This window comes from Oncorhynchus mykiss, chromosome 16, assembly GCF_057628025.1.
Source record: "Oncorhynchus mykiss isolate SJ-2025 chromosome 16, ASM5762802v1, whole genome shotgun sequence".
Taxonomy (NCBI): domain Eukaryota; kingdom Metazoa; phylum Chordata; class Actinopteri; order Salmoniformes; family Salmonidae; genus Oncorhynchus; species Oncorhynchus mykiss.
The window spans coordinates 11,863,591-11,883,892 of NC_143037.1; the positions used below are offsets into that span (position 1 = coordinate 11,863,591).

A 20,302-nucleotide genomic window follows, 5' to 3' on the forward strand; every position below is an offset into this window, starting at 1 on the left:
TTGTATTTTTGTATTTTGTATAAAGGACTTGCACAAACCACAAGCTAAAAGCACTGCAACTGGTAGCCTAGCAACAATAATGACATTTTTGCTGCGGAGTTCCAACTGCCAACTATGTAAACGGTGTGGTTGACCTGACAACTGGAGAAACAAAGAAGTAAAATACCTCAAAGAAGTTAAAGCTAAAGTGATTAGCTTATTGAGATGTTTTATTTATCTGAGTAACTAGAATCAAGAACATTAGCTAATTTGGCCAGTAGGGATAGCCAGCTAACTAGGCTTCATAGGGGGATAAAAGTGAACTAGTAGCCTAGCTAGCCAATAAATAACAATAGTGCCTTCTCTTCAGGGATTTTTTTTATACTCTATCAAGCCTCAATGTGACAGCCAACGTTTTCAAACAGTTAGGCATGTTTTGTATTACTGGTTAATATAAGAGAACTAGCTAGCTAACTAACTAGCAACTTGGCTAGCTAGCTAACTTAGTTCCAGTTAGTTTTCTCATCATGAATGAAGCATGTAGAGTAGCTTCCTTGTGGTATGGTTATGTGTAATGACAATGTTTTCTTGAAATATCGACACATTTTTCATTCATTGACAGTTTGGAGTGGATCACAGACCAACACTTCCACCATATTGGGTCTGACTGTGAGGGACCACTGCTGACAACCCAATCTGCACCCGTCGCATCGAAACAACTATGAAAACTGGAAACCATACAGCCTGAGGCTGCATTTATTATAGCTGGGGATTTTAACAAAGCTAACCTAAGAACAAGACTTCCTAAATTCTGTCAGAATATCGACTGCGAGACATGAGCTGGTAGCATTCTGGATCATTGGTATTCTATCTTCTACGATGTATACAAAGCCCTGCCTTCGGCAAATCTGACCATGACTCCATTTTGTTACTCCCAGCTATAGACAAAAACTAAAACAGGAAACGCCCGTGCTCAGGTCTATCCAAAGCTGGTCTGACCAGTGGGATTCCATGCTTCAAGATTGCTTCAATCACATGGACTGAGATATGTTCCGGATAGCCTCAGACAATAACATTAATGTATACGCTGACTTGGTGAGCGAGTTTATTAGCAAGTGCATCGGAGATGTCGTACCCACTGTGACAATTAAAACCTTTCCTAAACAGAAACCGTAGATTGATGACAGCATTCGCGCAAAACTGAAAACGCGAACCACCGCATTTAATCATGGCAAGGCAACTGGAAACATGACCGAATACAAACAGTTCAGCTATTCCCTCTGTAAGGCAATCAAACAAGCAAAGCGATAGTATAGAGACAAAGTAGAGTCGCAATTCCATGGCTCAAACACGAGACGTATGTGGCAGGGTCTACAGTCAATCATGGATTACAAAAAGAAAACCAGCCCCGTCGCGGACATCGAAGTATTGCCCTCAGACAAATTAAACAATTTCTTTGCTCGCTTTGAGAACAATACAGTGCCACTGACATGGCCCGCTACCAAAGACTGTGGGCTCTCCTTCTCCATGGTCAACGTGAGTAAAACCTTTAAACGTGTTAACCCTCGCAGGGCCCAGATGGCATCCCTAGCCGCGTCCTCAGAGCATATGCAGACCAGCTGGCTGATGTGTTTACGGACATATTCAATAAATTCCTTTCCAACTCTGCTGTCCCCACATCAAGATGGCCACCATTGTTCTTGTTCCCAAGAAGGCTAAGGTAACTGAACTAAATGACTATCAGTTCTTTCATCATGAAGTGCTTTGACAGACTAGTCAAGGATCATATCACCTACATCCCACCTGATACCCTAGACCCACTTCAATTTGCATCCCGCCCCAATAGGTCCACTGACGCCATCACACTGCACACTGCCCTAGCCCAACTGGACAAGAGTAATACCTATGTAAGAATGCTGTTCATTGACTACAGCTCAGCATTTAACACCATAGTACTCTCCAAACTCGTCATTAAGCTCGCGACCCTGGGTCTCGACCCCACCCTGTGCAACTGGATCCTGGACTTTCTGACGGGCTGCCCCTAAGTGTTGAAGGTAGGAAACAACATCTCCACCCTGCTAATCCTCAACACTGGGGCCCTTGTATGTCTTCCATTTCCCAATAATTGCTCCCACAGTTGATTTCTTCAAACCAAGCTGCTTACCTATTGCAGATTCAGTCTTCCCAGCCTGGTGCAGGTCTACAATTTTGTTTCTGGTGCAAATAAATTCATTAAAAATCCTACAATGTGATTTTCTGGATTTTTTTTCTCATTTTGTCTGTCATAGTTGAAGTGTACCTATGATGAAAATTACAGGCCTCTCTCATCTTTTTAAGTGGGAGAATTTACACAATTGGTGGCTGACTAAATATTTTTTTGCCCCACTGTATATCCTGTACTCTATACCATCTACTGCATCTTGCCTATGCCGCACGGCCATCGCTCATCCATATATTTATATGTACATATTCTTATTCATCCCTTTACATTTGTGTGTATAAGGTAGTCGTTGTGAAATTGTTAGATTACTTGTTAGATATTACTGCACTGTCAGAACTAGAAGCACAAGCATTTCGCTACACTCGTACAGCCATGTGTATGTGACCAATACAATTTGATTTGATTTGATGAAATGAAAAACAACATGTTTTAAACCTGACCCTGACTGCATTACCTGGATTAACCCATAACCCTGACTGTTTATAGGCCATGTCCATACTAACTATGTAGAAGTTGGTAGATAGATGAGTGTTCTTGTATTGTATTACAGTACATCAATAAAGAACTCATCCGCAGGCCTTTTCATTGTATTTGGTTTATCAGGATTTCTATTAGCTTTTGCAGAAGCAGTAACTACTCTCCCTGGGGTCCACAAAACACTGACACACTGATAGACAAAGGCAGTCACAGAAATTCAGAACACAACGGCATTCAAACAATACCACTCAAAAATATGTTTGTATTAGAGTGTGCGATTGTGTTTGTATGCGTGTCCCCTCACAGTCCCCACCGTTCCATGAGATGTTGATTAATAGATTTTGTTAAGGTCATTTTGCTGTTTGTTTTTGGGTACAAACACAGGTTTCGCACATAGGCACACACACACTGTCAATAGTGGACCAGACTGTACAGGGAAAGCACCACCTCTCTACGTTAAGTAGCATATAATATAATTCATTTGGTTCATTATTGATTGATTATACACTACCGTTCAAAAGTTTGTGATCACTTAGAAATGTCCTTATTTTTGAAAGAAAAGCACATTTTTTGCCCATTAAAATAACATCAAATTGATCAGAAATACAGTGTAGACATTGTTAATGTTGTAAATTACTATTGTAGCTGGAAAGGCTGATTATTTTGAAGAATATCTACATAGGCGTACAGAGGCCCATTATCAGCAACCATCAGTCCTGTGTTCCAATGGCATGTTGTATTAGCTAATCCAAGTTTATCATTTTAAAAGGCTAATTGATCATTAGAAAACTATTTTGCAATTATGTTAGCACAGCTGAAAACTTTTGTTCTGATTAAAGAAACAATAAAACTGTCCTTCTTTAGACTAGTTGAGGATCTGGAGCATCAGAATTTGTGGGCTTGATTAAAGGCTCAAAATGGCCAAAATCGAAGCACTTTCTTTTGAAACTCATCAGTCTATTCTTGTTCTGAGAAATGAAGGCTATTCCATGCGAGAAATTGCCAAGAAACTGAAGATCTCGTACAACGCTGTGTACTACTCCCTTCACAGAACAGCGCAAACTGTCTCTAACCAGAATAGAAAGAGGAGTGGGAGGCCCCGGTGCACAACTGAGCAAGAGGACAAGTACATTAGAGTGTCTAGTTTGAGAAACAGACGCCTCACAAGTCCTCAACTGGCAGCTTCATTAAATAGTACCCGCAAAACACCAGTCTTATTAACGTCAACAGTGAAGAGGCGACTCCGGGATGCTGGCCTTCTAGGCAGAGTTGCAAAGAAAAAAACATATCTCAGACTGGCCAATAAAAATAAAAGATTAAGATGGGCTAAAGAACACAGACACTGGACAGAGGAACTCTGCCTAGAAGGCCAGCATCCCGGAGTCGCCTCTTCACTGTTGACGTTGAGACTGCTATTTTTTGTGTACTATTTAATGAAGCTGCCAGTTGTCATTTACAACATTAACAATGTCTACACTGTATCTGATCAACTTGATGTTATTTGAAGGACAAAAAAGTTATTTTCTTTCAAAAACAAGGACATTTCTAAGTGACCCCAAACTTTTGAACGGTAGTGTATGTGCATCATTTGTAAAACACAGATTGGTCATTGAGAAACTTAACTTGAGTAATCCTCATTAAGCTACAAAAGTGTCTCTTCTCAATCTTAACATGTGTTGCCAATACAACAGAACAGGTGAACCGGAATTACAATCTAAAAGCCAAACCTATACTAAGCCACACCGCCGGTCTTCTGATCTGACCCGGTGGATCAGTAACCCAACTAAGGGGGCGGCAGGTAGCTTAGTGGTTAGAGCGTTGGGCCAGTAACCGAAAGGTTGCTGGATTGAATCCCAGAGTTGACAAGGTAAAAATCTGTCATTCTGCCCCTGAACAAGGCAGCTGTTCCTTGGTACGCTGTCATTGTAAATAATAATTTGTTCTTAACTGACTTGCCTAGTTTAAAAAAGTTTAAAATAACCCAGTGTGTGTTCTGTCCACTATTTACCCAGCATTTTGTTGAGCGTATATTGGCCTATGGGGCGCTCGTGGATAATTCCTAGGCTCTGATTCCTGGCATCACTTTTTTTTTCTCTCTCTCTCTCTCTCTCTCTCTCTCTCTCTCTCTCTCTCTCTCTCTCTCTCTCTCTCTGGTGTTCATTCATTCAGGTGCGGAGCTGAATGAAGATTGCCAGATGTGGGTCAAGCTGGAGCCATTCACAAAACAAAACATAGGCTACTTGCATAAATGTCATGAATTGTCTGCATGTTATTTGGTAAGCCAATACATTTAACTTAAGTATTTATCTAGTTGATTGAATCACTTGAATGATTATGTTAAAAAACGCGTGCTATAAATCTCAAAGTTCTTTGTAGATCCTTTTGAGGAACAATACAGGTTTTTTTGGGGGGGGGGTTAGCCATAATCTATTGTTAACATTACTTAGGCGTTATTATTATGTTGTTCATTGGCACAAGGCTATACCTGAGGTATTTACAAGACACCACAACTGGCCATTGTCACATTTATCATGTAATGGCATGACACATCCGATTAGATAAACTGGAATAACACTCACAAAAAGAGCCGAGCACCACCCTAAATATTCGACTGACCCACCCCGACCCAACGTTTGAATTATCACTAAAATAGAAAATACATCCCTTTTAAGAACTGCTAAGAACCATTGAATGGCTCAAATGATTATTTAAATCACGATAGTTCCACATATAACCATCACCCGTGTAAAATAAACAAATAGAAGATGAACAAAAAAACTATAAATTAGCCAATCTCCAGAGCTGCCCATTGGACACACTGTAACGCACCACATACAAGCGGGAAAGCGGTGCACCCAGAGAACGGGGCATCCCGCATCAACCCCTCTATTTTGGCTCCCGTGGATTTGATGTATGTGGGCTAGGCAAGTGACAGGTCTCCTAAAAGAGAATAACCAAAGAAACGATGAAGAACTTAGATGAAATAAATCACTGAACAGTCATCCAGCCAAAGGAGTGTCTGCCGTTAACTTACTGAGGTGGACGCGGGCGGAAGCTCCATCAGGCGATGCGCGCTTACAGAGCTGATGTTCCAAGGCGCGAGAGACGGGTCTTGCGTGGGGATGCTGTCCGCCTTGACTGGCGAGCGCGAGCTCATTCTTGCCAAGTGTGTCAGTCAAAATCTAGAGATAGAGACAGAAAGGGAGGAGGGAAACCCCGTTAGTAGTAGAGTGCTCTGCTTCAGTCCTCTAGCCACAGCATCACGACCCTGTCTCCCATACACACAGAACAGACTGAGACCAGGGAGTGAGAAAGCATTCACATTCACTCACTAACGCTCTCTCACTCTCTTTCACCCTCTCCCCCTCTCTGTTTACACGTTCACGTGCGCCTCCGCCATGTGAAGAAGTTTCCCAAAGCTGTGAAAATGTGAAAATGATGTAGAGAGTCAGGACTAGACCCTCCGATGGCCCCTTCTATCCAGCCAACTGCGAAGTGGAATCCCATAAGGCAGGGATAATTAACTAGATTCAGCTGAGGGACGATTTTTTTTTGTTGCGGTGGATGGTGGGGGGCCGGATCCAAAATTACAAATAATTTGTAGACTGCAAATTGACCGCTAGAAGCCCAAACACATATAATATTTGACTAAAACATAATAATTTCAAACCTTGCTTACATTTGTATATTATCATGTGTCTCTCGATTACGTGTGGGAATACTTGGGAACATATTTATTAAGTTAAAATCACTTGGAGCTGATTTCCTGGTGTTTTTACAGTCTTTTATGTCCAACAATAAAAAATAAAAATAAATTGTGTTTAATTTTTGCTCAGAAAACTTGGGGCCAAATGAAACCACCCCTGGGCCCCGAGTTGGGAAACCCTGCCATAAGGCAGGCAGTTAGCACAATTTAAGCATCCCTAATTATACGCCACATGTATATGTCAGATTTTGAGACTTGATTTATGTCAAATATGAAATACCTCCCAAATGAAATGTTAAACTGTTACTGAGGTGTATATATTGTAAAACGACAGGGGGGATTTGTTCATTTGAATTTCATGACGTTTTATTCCTATTTAGAAGTGAAACTTGAATTACATCATTCAAACCACCAGTGTGTCCCGAATCGCTACTCTCTGACTCTGATGTTGGTCAGCAACAGGTGACAACAGAGGGCCCCCTGAGCGAGTTGGTATGGGCTAGGAGGTGTTTTGTGATTCACTGATACAGAATGTGGTGATTAATTTAATCTCCCCCCCCCCCCCCCCCCCCCCCCCCCCGCTGTCTCTGTCAGTTAAATTAAACTAGAGTAATTGTGAGGGAAAGGAATAGTAATCACAATTATAAATAATACTAGTCTCCCTCCTCCACCCCTCTCCTCCCTCCCTCTGTCTCTGTAGGGAGTCTGTGGAAAACACAAGCAAACCACAGACCCTACACTCTAAAAAATGATGGGCTAAAAACAACCCAATTTGGATTAATTGGTAACCCAGTGCTGGCTAAACAGTGGACTGAACACAGGCCAGGTTATTTTGACCGAGCCAGGCTTTTTGGATGAGCCAAACATGGGTTCATTTCACTATCAGTTGTTGTTCATTTAACAATCAGTAGTTTTTTTAACCATCAGTTGGGTTGACCCAGCAACTGCGTTTTTTTATTATTTGTATGTTATGCTATGTCATATGTTATATTCAGGAAGAGTGGCCTATTAGGGGCGTAGCTATCAATTAGTTATTTTTGGCCACCCGTGAGAGGAAACATAATTCCTGTTCATCATGTTAAATTTGTACACTGCAAATTATAATTTCCCTTGTATATTTCTGCACATTACATATTCTAATCTAAATTTCACATAATTATTAACATATGCCGACATTGAGATACAATGTTAGGATGTGTATTATTTACAAATCCAGACATTAGCATATGGAACTCAAACGCTTGTGTAAACCTCATTAAAGAGATACTTCAGGATTTTGCCAATGAAGCCCTTCATCTACTTCCCCGGAGACAGATGAACGTGTTGATACCATGTTTATGTCTATGTGTTCAGTATGAAGAAAGTTGGAGGTAGTTTCGTGAGCGCTAACTAGCTTTAACACAATAACTGGAAGTCTGTGGGTATCTACCAGCACACTTTTACATTGTATGATGTATGGATGTGTACGTGTTCCCGTTGTCTGAACCTTTCTCCAGTATGTGTGCTGTGTGTGTGTGTGTGCTCTGTGTGTGAGTGAGCGAGTGTACGGTATGTATAACAGAGACTACAGCAATCGGTAACGCAGGCGTGTGTTGTAGTTGGTAGATAGATTAGTGTTGTTGTTAATGGCTCTGTTGTTTTGTCAGACCCCCGGACCCAGACCTGATCCTCTTACAGTATACAGCACATTTCACACACACACTCACACAGACACTCACACAGACACGCACACACACACGCACGCACGCACGCATGCACGCACACACACACGCAGACAGACAGACACACACACACACGCACACACACACACACACACACACACACACACACACACACACACACACACACACACACACACACACACACACACACACACACACACACACACACACACACACACACACACACACACACACACACACACACAATGGACTGCGGTCAGCGCTAAGCAGCTGATAAACATTACCCTGAACCCTCTGTCATGAGACTGATTGACCTACAGAACTTCCTGGAAGTTAAAAACAACTGAGACTGATATATAGGCATATTTACTCAGAAGACTAGTCACATCTCAGACATTCACAGATGAATGAACACACACACTGAGATGCATCACCTGGAGTTGACAATTAGCATTTCAGCTAACCCTTCCCCAAACTCTAATTCTAACCGTAACGAATTTGCATAACCTGCTACGGACATTTTTCTAACCTTTGTCATTATTTCTCCTGACCACCAATGTTCTCTCCAAATTCTCCTTTGTTGTTGCTACGCAACAAGCTACCTGGTCTCAGAGAAAGATGTATAACGTCCAATACTATACATCCTCCAAGATGTATGATACACTTTCTTCAGGCTAGGGTCTATTTTTCTCCACTTCCTATCTGACTGACGTGCCCAAAGTAAACTGCCTGTTACTCAGGCCCAGAAGCCAGGATATGCATATAATTGATACCATTGGATAGAAAACACTTTGAAGTTTGTAGAAATGTTAAAATATTATATGAGACTACACAATTGATATGGTAGGAGAAAATCCAAAGAAAAACCAACCAGAATTTTTTGGGGAGCGCCCATGCTCTTTCAATGGAAAGCTATGGGTCCTATGCATGTCAACAGTCTTTGTTCAAGATTTCAAGCTTGTTTCTTCCCAAACGAGGAATCATTTTTAGTTTTGGGACAGGGAGTCAGAGTTGGAAATCAGTCTGTGCGCGAGCGACAGAGGACGCGTAATTGCTAATTTAGCTTTTCTATTGAACATACTTCTTTCTGTATGAAATATTATAGTTTAATTACATTTTAGGGTACCTGAGGATTTAAATAGAAATGTATTTTGACTTGTTTTAACGAAGTTTAGCGGTATCTTTTTGGAATCCTTTCTCTGCATGTTGAACGAGTGGATTACTCAAATCGATGGCGCCAACTAAACAGACTTTTTGGGATATAAATAAGGATGTTATCTAACAAAACAACCATGCATGTTGTAGCTGTGACCCTTGGGATTACAAATCAGAGGAAGATTTGCAAAAAGTAAGTGAATATTTAATCGCTATTTGTGATTTTACATGCTGGTTGAAAAATATTTTGATGTGGGGCGCCGTCCTCAAAACAGTCGCATGGCAAGCTTTCACTGTAAATCCTATTGTAAATCAGACAATGCAGTTAGATTAACAAGAATTTAAGCTTTTAACCGATATAAGACACTTGTATGTACCTAGATGTTTAAATAATCATAATCTTTATGATTATTTATTTGAATTGCGGGGCCTCCAATTTCACCGGAAGTTGTCAACAGGTATCCTGCTGACGGGACGCCTAGCCCTTATCATATTCAATTTGTATTCTATTATACGACCAGGTATGATATATAATACTACACATCCTATAATTCAGATGATATTGTGCGACCACTATTCCATTCATAATGTAACCTAATGTAATGTAATTTATCATACTAAATAGAGGGTCATATTTACATACCAAATCCTATGAAATGCTCTCCGACCAGGTTACAGACATAGGCAGGAGTCAGAATGAATGGTTCTTTAATGATCTTTTCTCGTTTAAAGGGGGTTACAGTATACTATACTGAACAAAAATATAAACGCAACATGTAAACTGTTGGTCCCATGTTTCATGAGCTGAAATATAATATCCCAGAAATGTTCCATATGCACAAAAAGCTTTTTTCCCTCATATTTTGTACACAAATTTGTTTATATCCCTGTTAGTGAGCAGTTCTCCTTTGCCAAGATAATCTATCCACCTGACAGGTGTGGCATATCAAGAAGCTGATTAAACAGCATGATCATTGCACAGGTGCACCTTGCGCTGGGGACAATAAAAGGCCACACTAAATTGTGCAGTTTTGTCACACAACACAATGCCATAATTGGTGAATTAATATGTAAACCAAAACATACATGAGGAATAAATACGACAATTCTAAATATGTAAATACAAATAAAGCAGACGAGGGAAATAAAACAATTACCAACAAAAGCAATGGCCCCTCTGATCTCTGACGTCCATGGGGAACCCACTCTGGGAGTTGGGCTACCATAGAAACAGAACCCATAGAAAACATATTACAGTGACTAGGTCATAATGTAGGTCTCCAACTCTGACTGTGCAGGTTTTAGTTCCAACACCCGATTCAGGTAATCAAGGCCCAGAACAAGGATCATGATAGATTGTGATTGATTATATCTGAATCAGCTGTGTTAGCGCTTATGTGTTAAAGGTCAACTGCCCATTAGAACCAACTTCTCTGGTTTCAAAAAGCCTATGTGGCACCGATAAGAGTCACAACATTCATTCTAGTGTTAAAATGGTCTAAAGTGAAAATAGTTTCATTTTGATCATAAAGTCAGTCTCGTCCAAAACCAGATTTTTGTAAGTGAGTTCGTCACAGCTTACTGGAGAGTTGTTTATGGATCACTTGCATTTACACTTTTGCCAATGATGCCCAATTACACGTTGACAACACATAGCCCAACTCCCTGTGATTTGGGCTATCATAGAAACAAAACCCACCGCCAGCTGCCATGTGGACCTTTGTTGTCAAGTCTGCATAAGGGTGTACATGTACATTTCACTCGGTAAATAGGACAATATTGCCAGATGGCCAGGAATGGATTACATCCGACTAGCTTCTACTTGGTCTGTCAACCATCAAACCTGAGACTGCTGTGTTGTTGGTAAGTCGATACATTTTCTTTATAGATAGCTAGGTCAGCTGGCTAGTTACACGTCGTTGTTTTATAGGGTATGCCGCTATGATACTAGGCTATGATACTGTGATGTAACTAACTAAACTAGCCTCTCATTAATGTGTAATGTGAGAGGAAGATTTGCATAGCTAACGTTGCACCTGAAGACATGTTTGATCCCTACTAGCTAACGTTAGCTAGCTAACTAGCTCATAATCAAGCAGCAAACCTGATGACGTTTGATGCATGTTGCCAGCTTGTGTTACAGGCCTCAGGCATAATACCGAGAAAAAAAATAGTGTTCCTGTAAAACAGGAAAAATAATGGGACAGAGAAATTGGTTTTGGTCTTCTCTCAGTTTAATTTAATAAAACACATTTAAAAGTTGCAACAGGGTCAACTATCAGGGTCAACAGTATCATTCATTCTCAATATCCATACAAAAATAAATAGTTTAAAAACAGTTCCCCATTCCATTAAACCAATACATAACTACAGCTATTCAAAAATAATAGTACAATTGACATACCTGGTATGTAAAAATCACCAAATTGCAAATTTGTCCAACACATCCCAGAATACCCACTATAGTAGTGTAATTACATATGATACTCAAAGCTATATATTACAATTTACAATGAATGACCCCAGCTATTAGTGCAAAGTTAACAGTAAAATGCATGAACAGCTAAACCAGGCTAAACATAGCAGGGCTAACTAGCGTTAGCAAAAGCATAGGCTAGCTAGCGCTTAGCATTATTAACCTACCAGGGTGTTTAGACACACTATGGAAACAAGATCATGCACATGTATTGATCACATTTTTACTAATACTTTTTATTCTAAAACCGGTGTGGCCGTATCCATTGGCTGCAGTAATCACAATATAGTGGCTATATCCAGGAAAGCAAAAGTTCCAAAAGCCAGTCCTAAAATAATGTAGAAGAGATTATAAAAAATGACGTGGATGATAATAACAATATTTGTTGGTCTGATGTGATCAATAAGGAGCATCCAGACGCTGCACTTGATGCATTTGTGAAATTGCTTCTTCCAATTATTGATAAACATACACCTGTTAAGAAACGGACTGGTAAAACAGTTAAGGCTCCATGGATTGATGAGGAATTTAAAAACTGTATGGTTGAAAGAGATGGGGCAAAAGGAGTGGCTAATAAGTCTGGCTGCACATCTGACTGGATGACTTACTGCAAATTGAGAAATTATGTGACTAAACTCAACAAGAAGAAGAAGAAACTGTCTTATGAGGCCAAGGTCAATCGGTGCAGCCAGCTGGTTCCTTCACGCATCGCGCCGACAGAAACAAACATCTTTCTGGTAAGAAGAGGGGCAGGGGGGTATTCCTTATGATTAACGAGACGTGGTGTGACCACAACAACACACAGGAACTCAAGTCCTTCTGTTCACCTGACTTAGAATTCCTCACAATCAAATGTCGACCGCATTATCTACTAAGGGAATTCTCTTCGATTATAATCACAGCCGTATATATTCCCCCCCAAGCAGACACATCGATGGCCCTGAACGAACTTTATTTGACTCTTTGCAAACTGGAAACCACATATCCTGAGGCTGCATTCATTGTAGCTGGGGATTTTAACAAGGCTAATCTGAAAACAAGACTCCCTAAATTGTATCAGCATATCGATTGCGCAACCAGGGCTGGTAAAACCTTGGATCATTCCTATTCTAACTTCCGAGACGCATATAAGGCCCTCCCCCGCCCTCCTTTCGGAAAAGCTGACCACGACTACATTTTGTTGCTTCCTGCCTACAGAGAGAAACTAAAACAAGAAGCTCCCGCGCTCAGGTCTGTTCAGAGCTCGTCCGACCAATCTGATTCCACACTTCAAGACTGCTTCGATCACGTGGATATGTTCCGCATTGCGTCCAACAACAACATTGAGGAATACGCTGATTCGGTGAGCGAGTTCATTAGAAAGTGCATTGATGATGTTGTTTCCATAGCAACGATTAAAACATTCCCAAACCAGAAACCGTGGATTGATGGCAGCATTCACGTGAAACTGAAAGCGAACCACTGCTTTTAACCAGGGAAAGGTGACCGGAAACATGACCGAATACAAACAGTGTAGCTATTCCCTCCGCAAGGCAATCAAACAAGCTAAGCGTCAGTATAGAGACAAAGTAGAGTCACAATTCAACGGCTCAGACACAAGAGGTATGTGGCAGGGTCTACAGTCAATCACGGATTACAAAAAGAAAACCAGCCCCGTCACGGACCAGGATGTCTTGCTCCCAGGCAGACTAAATTACTTTTTTGCCCGCTTTGAGGACAATACAGTGCCACTGACACCCGTTACCAAAACCTGCGGACTCTCCTTCCCTGCAGCCGATGTGAGGAAAACATTTAAACGTGTTAACGCTCGCAAGGCTGCAGGCCCAGACGGCATCCCCAGCCGCATCCTCAGAGCATGCGCAGACCAGCTGGCTGGTGTGTTTACGGACATATTCAATCAATCCTTATCCCAATCTGCTGTTCCCACATTCAAGAGGGCCACCATTGTCCCTGTTCCCAAGAAAGCTAATTACCAACAACGACGAGACGGCCTACAGGGAGGAGGTGAGGGCCCTCGGAGTGTGGTGTCAGGAAAATAACCTCACACTCAATGTCAACAAAACAAAACAAATATTATTTATTATTTATCTACACCTCAGCTGAATCTGATGGTGTGGCTGTTGAATAAGTTGAAAAGACTACCTTAGATTGTAAACTGCCATGGTCAAAATGTATAGAGTCAATGGTTGTAAAGATGGGGATAGATCTGTCTGCAATAAAGAGATGCTCTGCTTTTTTGACATCACACTCCACAAAGCAAGTCCGCCAGGCTGTAGTTTTTATCTTATCTTGATTACTGTCTGGTAATATGGTCAAGTGCTTAACATTGCTAAGCTGCAGCTGGAGAAGAACAGAGTGGCAGTTCTTGCACTTAGTTGTAATCTGAGGGCTAATATTAAACTATGCATGCCAGTCTCTCTTGGCTAAGAGTTGAGGGAAGACTGACTGTATCACTTCTTGTTATTATAAGAAACACGAATGTGTTGGAAATTCCAAATAGTTTGCTTAGTCAACTTACACAAATAACTGACACACACACTTACCCCACCAGACATGCCACCATTGGTATATTCACAGTCCCCAGGTCCAGAACAAATTCAAGGAAATGTACAGTATTATACAGAGCCATGAGTGCATTTAACTCACTGCATATCGCATATATCGCAAGTGAACAACAAACCTGGTTTCAAACAACAAATATTGCAACACCTCACGGCACAAAGCATCTCCCCCATGTGACCTACTTGTTGTGTGTATGTACTGACACGTATGTGTAACTCATAGACGACACACTCATTACATGTTATGTTTTTAAATGTGTGTCAATTGTAAAGTCTGTTGCCTGTAAGGTATTTTTCATTATGTGTTGGACCCCAGTAAGACGAGCTGTTGCCATTAGCACCGGCTAATCGAGATCCTAATGAATTTTTTTTAAATCAAGAGGGGCCTTGAGCTGTATTACTAGCGCTTGCAAATACCTCAGAAGGGACAAAAGCTTATTACTAATAAGACAGGACATCACAAGTCCCCATCAGGTGGGGGGGGGGGGGGGGGACTCCATACAGGAAGTTATGACTACTGACATGTTTGGCAAGGTAGCCCCAGCAACACCAGGCAAAATGTTGATGTGTACAGAATCTGCATCTGCTGTGAATGACAAAAACAGATGAAAGACAAGTATTTATATTTGCAGAACACTGCTTCTACTGTATTATGTGAAGGATGGTATATTCTACATGGTTAAGTTATTTGTGACCAACCGCCTTGATTCGGTCTTATGTAGCAACATTTGAAATTGTGTTTTTTTTACATTGGATTAAAGCAGAGTCACAGTGTAACGGCAGATTTCCCCCTCTTCGTCTGAAGAGGTGTAGCAAGGATCGGACCAATACGCTGCGTGGTAAGTGTCCATGACGATTTTATTAAGAAAAGCCTGAACACTATGAAATACAAAACAATAACCGATAACGTGAAATAAACCAAACCGAAACAGTCCCGTGTGGCACAAACACGAACACAGGAAACAAACACACACAAAACAACAGTGAAACCCAAGCTACCTAAATATGGTTCTCAATCAGGGACAACAATAAACAGCTGCCTCTGATTGAGAACCATATAAGGCCAAACACAGAAATAGAAAAACCCTAGAAACACAAACATAGACTGCCCACCCCAACTCACGCCCTGACCATACTAAATAAAGACAAAACAAAGGAAATAAAGGTCAGAATGTGACACACAGAGTTACGAAATTGTATATCATACACTGCATTTGAGGAACAATGGGAAAGTAATTCTGCTTTGAAAGTTGATAAACTTGTAAGCTTAGTTTTGAGAAAATAGCCTTTGAATATTTGGTACCTACTGGAGAGCTCTCCTTTGTCTACACTCATTCAGTATTGTTCACACCCTCTTAAACCAGCCCCACCCATCTATTTAAGGGTTCACATGTGAGGTCATGTGCTAAGCAGTGAGTAGTGTAGTAAAGATTAAGACTAAAAATGGAAGTAGCCTGCAATAAGGACAAATTCCAGGTAAACAGAAAGTGTCCAGATAAAAATATTTTATGAATATTAGATGACACTTTCCCAGACACACTTGATGGGTCATGTGAAAGAAATGCTACAACCCCCAGCCACATCTTGCTAAGTGGATGGGTCTCTACAGAAAGTATAAACGGTACAGCAGAATGGTTACCCTCATAGTAGCAATATCAGAAACAGTGTCAATACAAATAAATAAATATACAGTATGTACAAGAACACTAACGATATCAGTGATTGATGAGGTAGTTATGTGCATACAATCAGGGGTAAAGTGGCTCAGCAGCAGGATAAAAATGCATAGTAGCAGCAACGTGTGTGTTAGGAGACAGTCATTTGAATTTAGTCACTCGCCCAGAGTGATGAACTGGTCCATCCTAATCACGCATGAAAAAGATCATCTATATTCAAATCAAATATAATTTTATTTGTCACATGCGCCGAATACAACAGGTGTAGGTAGACCTTACAGGGAAATGCTTACTTACAATGTTTTAAGACGTTTTAAGAAAAATAAGTGTTATTAAGTAAAAAATAGATCAGTAAAATGTGTAAATAAAAGTTACAAATAAGGGCAACAGTAAAATAACAACAGAGAGGCTACATACAGGGGGTACCGGTACAGAGTCAATGTGTGGAGTCACCGGTTAGTCAAGGTAATTCAGGTAATATGTACATGTATGTAGAGTTAAAGTGACTATGCATAGATAATGAATAGAGAGTAGCAGCAGTGTAAAAGAGGGGTCTGGGTAGCCCTTTGATTCGCTATTCAGGAGTCTTATGGCTTAGGGGTAGAAGCTGTTAAGAAGCCTTCTGGTCCTAGACTTGGCAATCCGGTACCGCTTGCTGTGCGGTAGCAGAGAGAACAGTCCATGACTAGGGTGGCTGGAGCCTTCGACACCACCTGGTATAGAGGTCCTGGATGGCAGGAAGCTTGGCCCCAGTGATGTATTGGGCCATACGCATTACCCCCTGTAGTGCCTTGCGGTCGGAGGCCGAGCAGTTGCCATACCAGGCAGTGATGCAACCAGTCAGGATGCTCTCGATGGTGCAGCTGTATAACTTTTTGAGGATCTGAGGGCCCATGCAAAATCTTTTCAGTCTCCCGAGGGGAAATAGGTTTTGTCGTGCCCTCTTCATGACTGTCTTTGTGTGCTTAAATCATGTTAGTTTGTTGGTGATGTGGACACAAGGAACTTGAAGCTCTTGACCTGCTCCACTACAGCCCCGTCGATGAGAATGGGGGAAATCATCTGCTTTGTCTTGATCACGTTGAGGGAGAGGTTGTGGTCCTTGCACCACACGGCCAGGTCTCTGATCTCCCTATAGGCTGTCTCATCGTTGTCGGTGATCAGGCCTACCACTGTTGTGTCATCGGCAAACTTAATGATGGTGTAGGAGTCATGTCTGGCCGTGCAATCATGAGTGAACAGGGAATACAGGACGGGAGTGAGCACGCAACCCTGAGGGGCCACCGTGTTGAGGATCAGCGTGGCGGATGTGTTGCTACCTACCCTTACCACCTGGGGGCGGTCCGTCAGGAAGTCCAGGATCCAGTTGCAGATGGAAGTGTTAAGTCCCAGGTCCTTAGCTTAGTGATGAGCTTTGAGCGCACAATGGTGTTGAAAGCCGAGCTGTGGTCAATGAATAGCATTCTCACATTGGTGTTCCTTTTGTCCAGGTGGGTAAGGGCAGTGCATTAGAGATTGCATCATCTGTGGATTTGTTAAAGTGGTATGAAAATTGGAGTGGGTCTAGGGTTTCTGGGATAATGGTGTTGATGTGAGCCATTACTAACCTTTCAAAGCACTTCATGGCTACAGACGTGAGTGCTACGAGTCGGTAGTTATTTAGGCAGGTTACCTTAGTGTTCTTGAGCACAGGGACTATGGTGGTCTGCTTGAAACATGTTGGTATTACAGACTCAGACAGGGAGAGGTTGAAAAGGTCAGTGAAGACACTTGCCAGTTGGTCAGCGCATGCTCGGAGTGCACGTCCTGGTAATCCGTCTGTCTCTGCGTCCTTTTGAATGTTGACTTGTTTAAAGGTCTTACCCACAACGGCTGCGGAGACCATGATCACACAGTCATCTGGAACAGCTGATGCTCTCATGCGTGTTTCAGTGTTACTTGCTTCAAAGCGAGCATAGAAATAATTTTGCTCGTCTGGTAGGCTTGTGTCACTGGGCAGCTCTCGGCTGTGCTTCCCTTTGTAGTCTGTAATACTTTGCAAGCCCTGCCACATTCAACGAGCGTCTGAGCCAGTGTAGTAGGATTATATCTTAGTCCTGTATTGATGCTTTGCCTGGTTGATGGTTCTTCGGAGGGCATTGCGGGATTTCTTATAAGCTTCTGGGTTAGAGTTCCGCTCCTTGAAAGCGGAATCTCTACCCTTTAGCTCAGTGAGGATTTTGCCTGTAATCCATGGCTTCTGGTTGGGGTATGTACATACAGTCCCTGTGGGGACGACGCCATCGATGCACTTATCGATGAAGTCAGTGACTGATGTGGCGTACTCCTCAATGCCATCGGAAGAATCCCGGAATATATTCCAGTCTGTGCAGGCAAAACAGTCCTGTAGCTTAGCAACTGCTTCATCTGACCACTTTTTTATTGACCAAGTCACTGATGCTTCCTGCTTTTAATTTTAGCTTGTAAGCAGGAATCGGGAGGATAGAATTATGGTCAGATTTTCCAAATGGATGGCGAGGGAGAGCTCTGTTCGCGTTTCTGTGTGTGGAGTAAAGGTGGTCTAGAGTTTTTTTTTCCTCTGGTTGCACAACTAACATTGTCGTGAAGTTGTTTCAATTAATGTGACGACTATTGCTCATCGGATGATTAAAGGTTTCTAATTGCGTGATTGACTGAATCAAGCAATTATTAACCCTGGGGCACCATGGAAAATTTCATTTTAATGAGTTTCTATTTCTCAAATTAACTCAAAGAATATCAGAATATCGATTTTACAACAGCCGCTAATTAACCAGTTGCCTCTACAGTCTCGTTCTGAACATCGCATAATCCGGGAATCTGCACGGACCCGGGTCTCACCAATGAGTTCGTACCACACCAATCTTAGTTGAGTATTTATTTACTAGAAAGCTAAAATTATGATAAAAGATGCACATACACAAAAACACAGTCTAGGCTATTGATTAGAACTTAGTATAACGGGCCAACACACTATGGCGCGTGTTACCCAAAATGGGGATTTAAAAGATAGAGAAAAAGAGAAAGTACACGAGAGAAATATACATTTGGGTGAATTTGTCAGCTATGCTTATTCTAACCCGAGCCTGGCCCCAAACTGCCGCTCTTAGGAATGAAACAGTGTAGATACCACAATTCAATGGGGAGTGGAGGCTAGGTGGTTCGACTTGAATTCACCCGCTTAGACACAGCTACTCATCCGTAGCTTGGGTAGAAAAATATTTATTTGTCTTCAAACTTGTGTTGCGTTTTGGGTTCGTTGACTTTTTAGACCTCAGCTGCAGCTTGGGTCACTTAGTCTGATCAGTTAATTCTTCACTCACAGGTTTTATACCCTCGGGTCAGAAGTGGTTGTAACCGCTTTTAGGGCAATTCTCTGGGCGTACCAAGTTAAGGGCAAGGTCTAGATTTTACTCAAATCCAATTTTAGACAACTAACTTCACATTTCATCTTTACCAAAACATTCTCTTTGATTTGGACATTTTCCACACAACGTACAATGTATAAAAATCAAACATATACTAGGAAAACTCTTAACTTTACAATGTTTTCGTAATAACGTCATCTATTAACCTTTAATAACAAAACAAAAATGACATACATTTTCATATTCCATCTATCGTCATGACCACTATTGTGGCTGACCATTGTTCCAAAATCCCTTTATTTCATGTTTAATGCTCTGAGGCTGGTTCTCCATATTGAGGGGACACAGGAATGTTGTGTGGCCAAAGATTTACCAGGGGCGTGAGGGGTCATAAAACCCCCACATCTTCAGACCCCTAGATCTCTCCTCCTCTGTTGGGATTGAGAGATAATCTGTAGGGTTGTGGTCTCCTGTAACCTGACCTGATCAGGACAGTCATGACAACATGCTGGTAGAGATTTGGTCAAATGGATTTAAGTTTCCCTGCATTAAAGTCCCCGGCCACTAGGAGCGCCGCCTCTGGATGAGCATTTTCCTGTTTGCTTATAGAGCTCCTTGAGTGTGGTCTTAGTGCCAGCATCGGTCTGTGGTGGTATGTAGACAGCTACAAAAAATGTCTAGGTAGATAGTGTGGTCTACAGTTTATCATGAGATACTCTACCTCAGGGGAGCAAAACCTAGAGACTTCCTTAGATATTGTGCACCTGTTGTTGTTTACAAATATACATGGACCCCCCCACCCCTTGTCTTACCAGAGGCTGCTGTTCTGCCGGCCAATAAAGTGTAGAACCTGCCAGCTGTATGTTCTTCATGTCGTCGTTCAGCCACGACTCGGTGAAACATAAGATATTACAGTTTTGCCATCTGTTCTGTGGGTAGTTTAATCTTGCTCCTACGTCATCGATTTTATTGCCCAATGATTG

General features: G+C 41.7%; 1 protein-coding gene across 1 annotated transcript in view; it reads right to left on the bottom strand.

Annotated features, from left to right (window-relative positions):
* LOC110492831 (melanopsin-A-like) overlaps nucleotides 1-6,174 on the bottom strand; it is a 45,998-nt gene extending 39,824 nt beyond the window's left edge. The window contains exons 1-2 of the mRNA XM_090201637.1: nucleotides 6,055-6,174; nucleotides 5,712-5,859 (exon numbers count right to left, since the gene is read on the bottom strand). Coding sequence (XP_090057763.1) covers nucleotides 5,712-5,834 — 123 coding nt within the window. The 5' untranslated portion in view covers nucleotides 5,835-5,859; nucleotides 6,055-6,174. The remainder of the gene's footprint in view (nucleotides 1-5,711; nucleotides 5,860-6,054) is intronic.
* Between the last annotated feature and the right edge of the window lie 14,128 nt (nucleotides 6,175-20,302).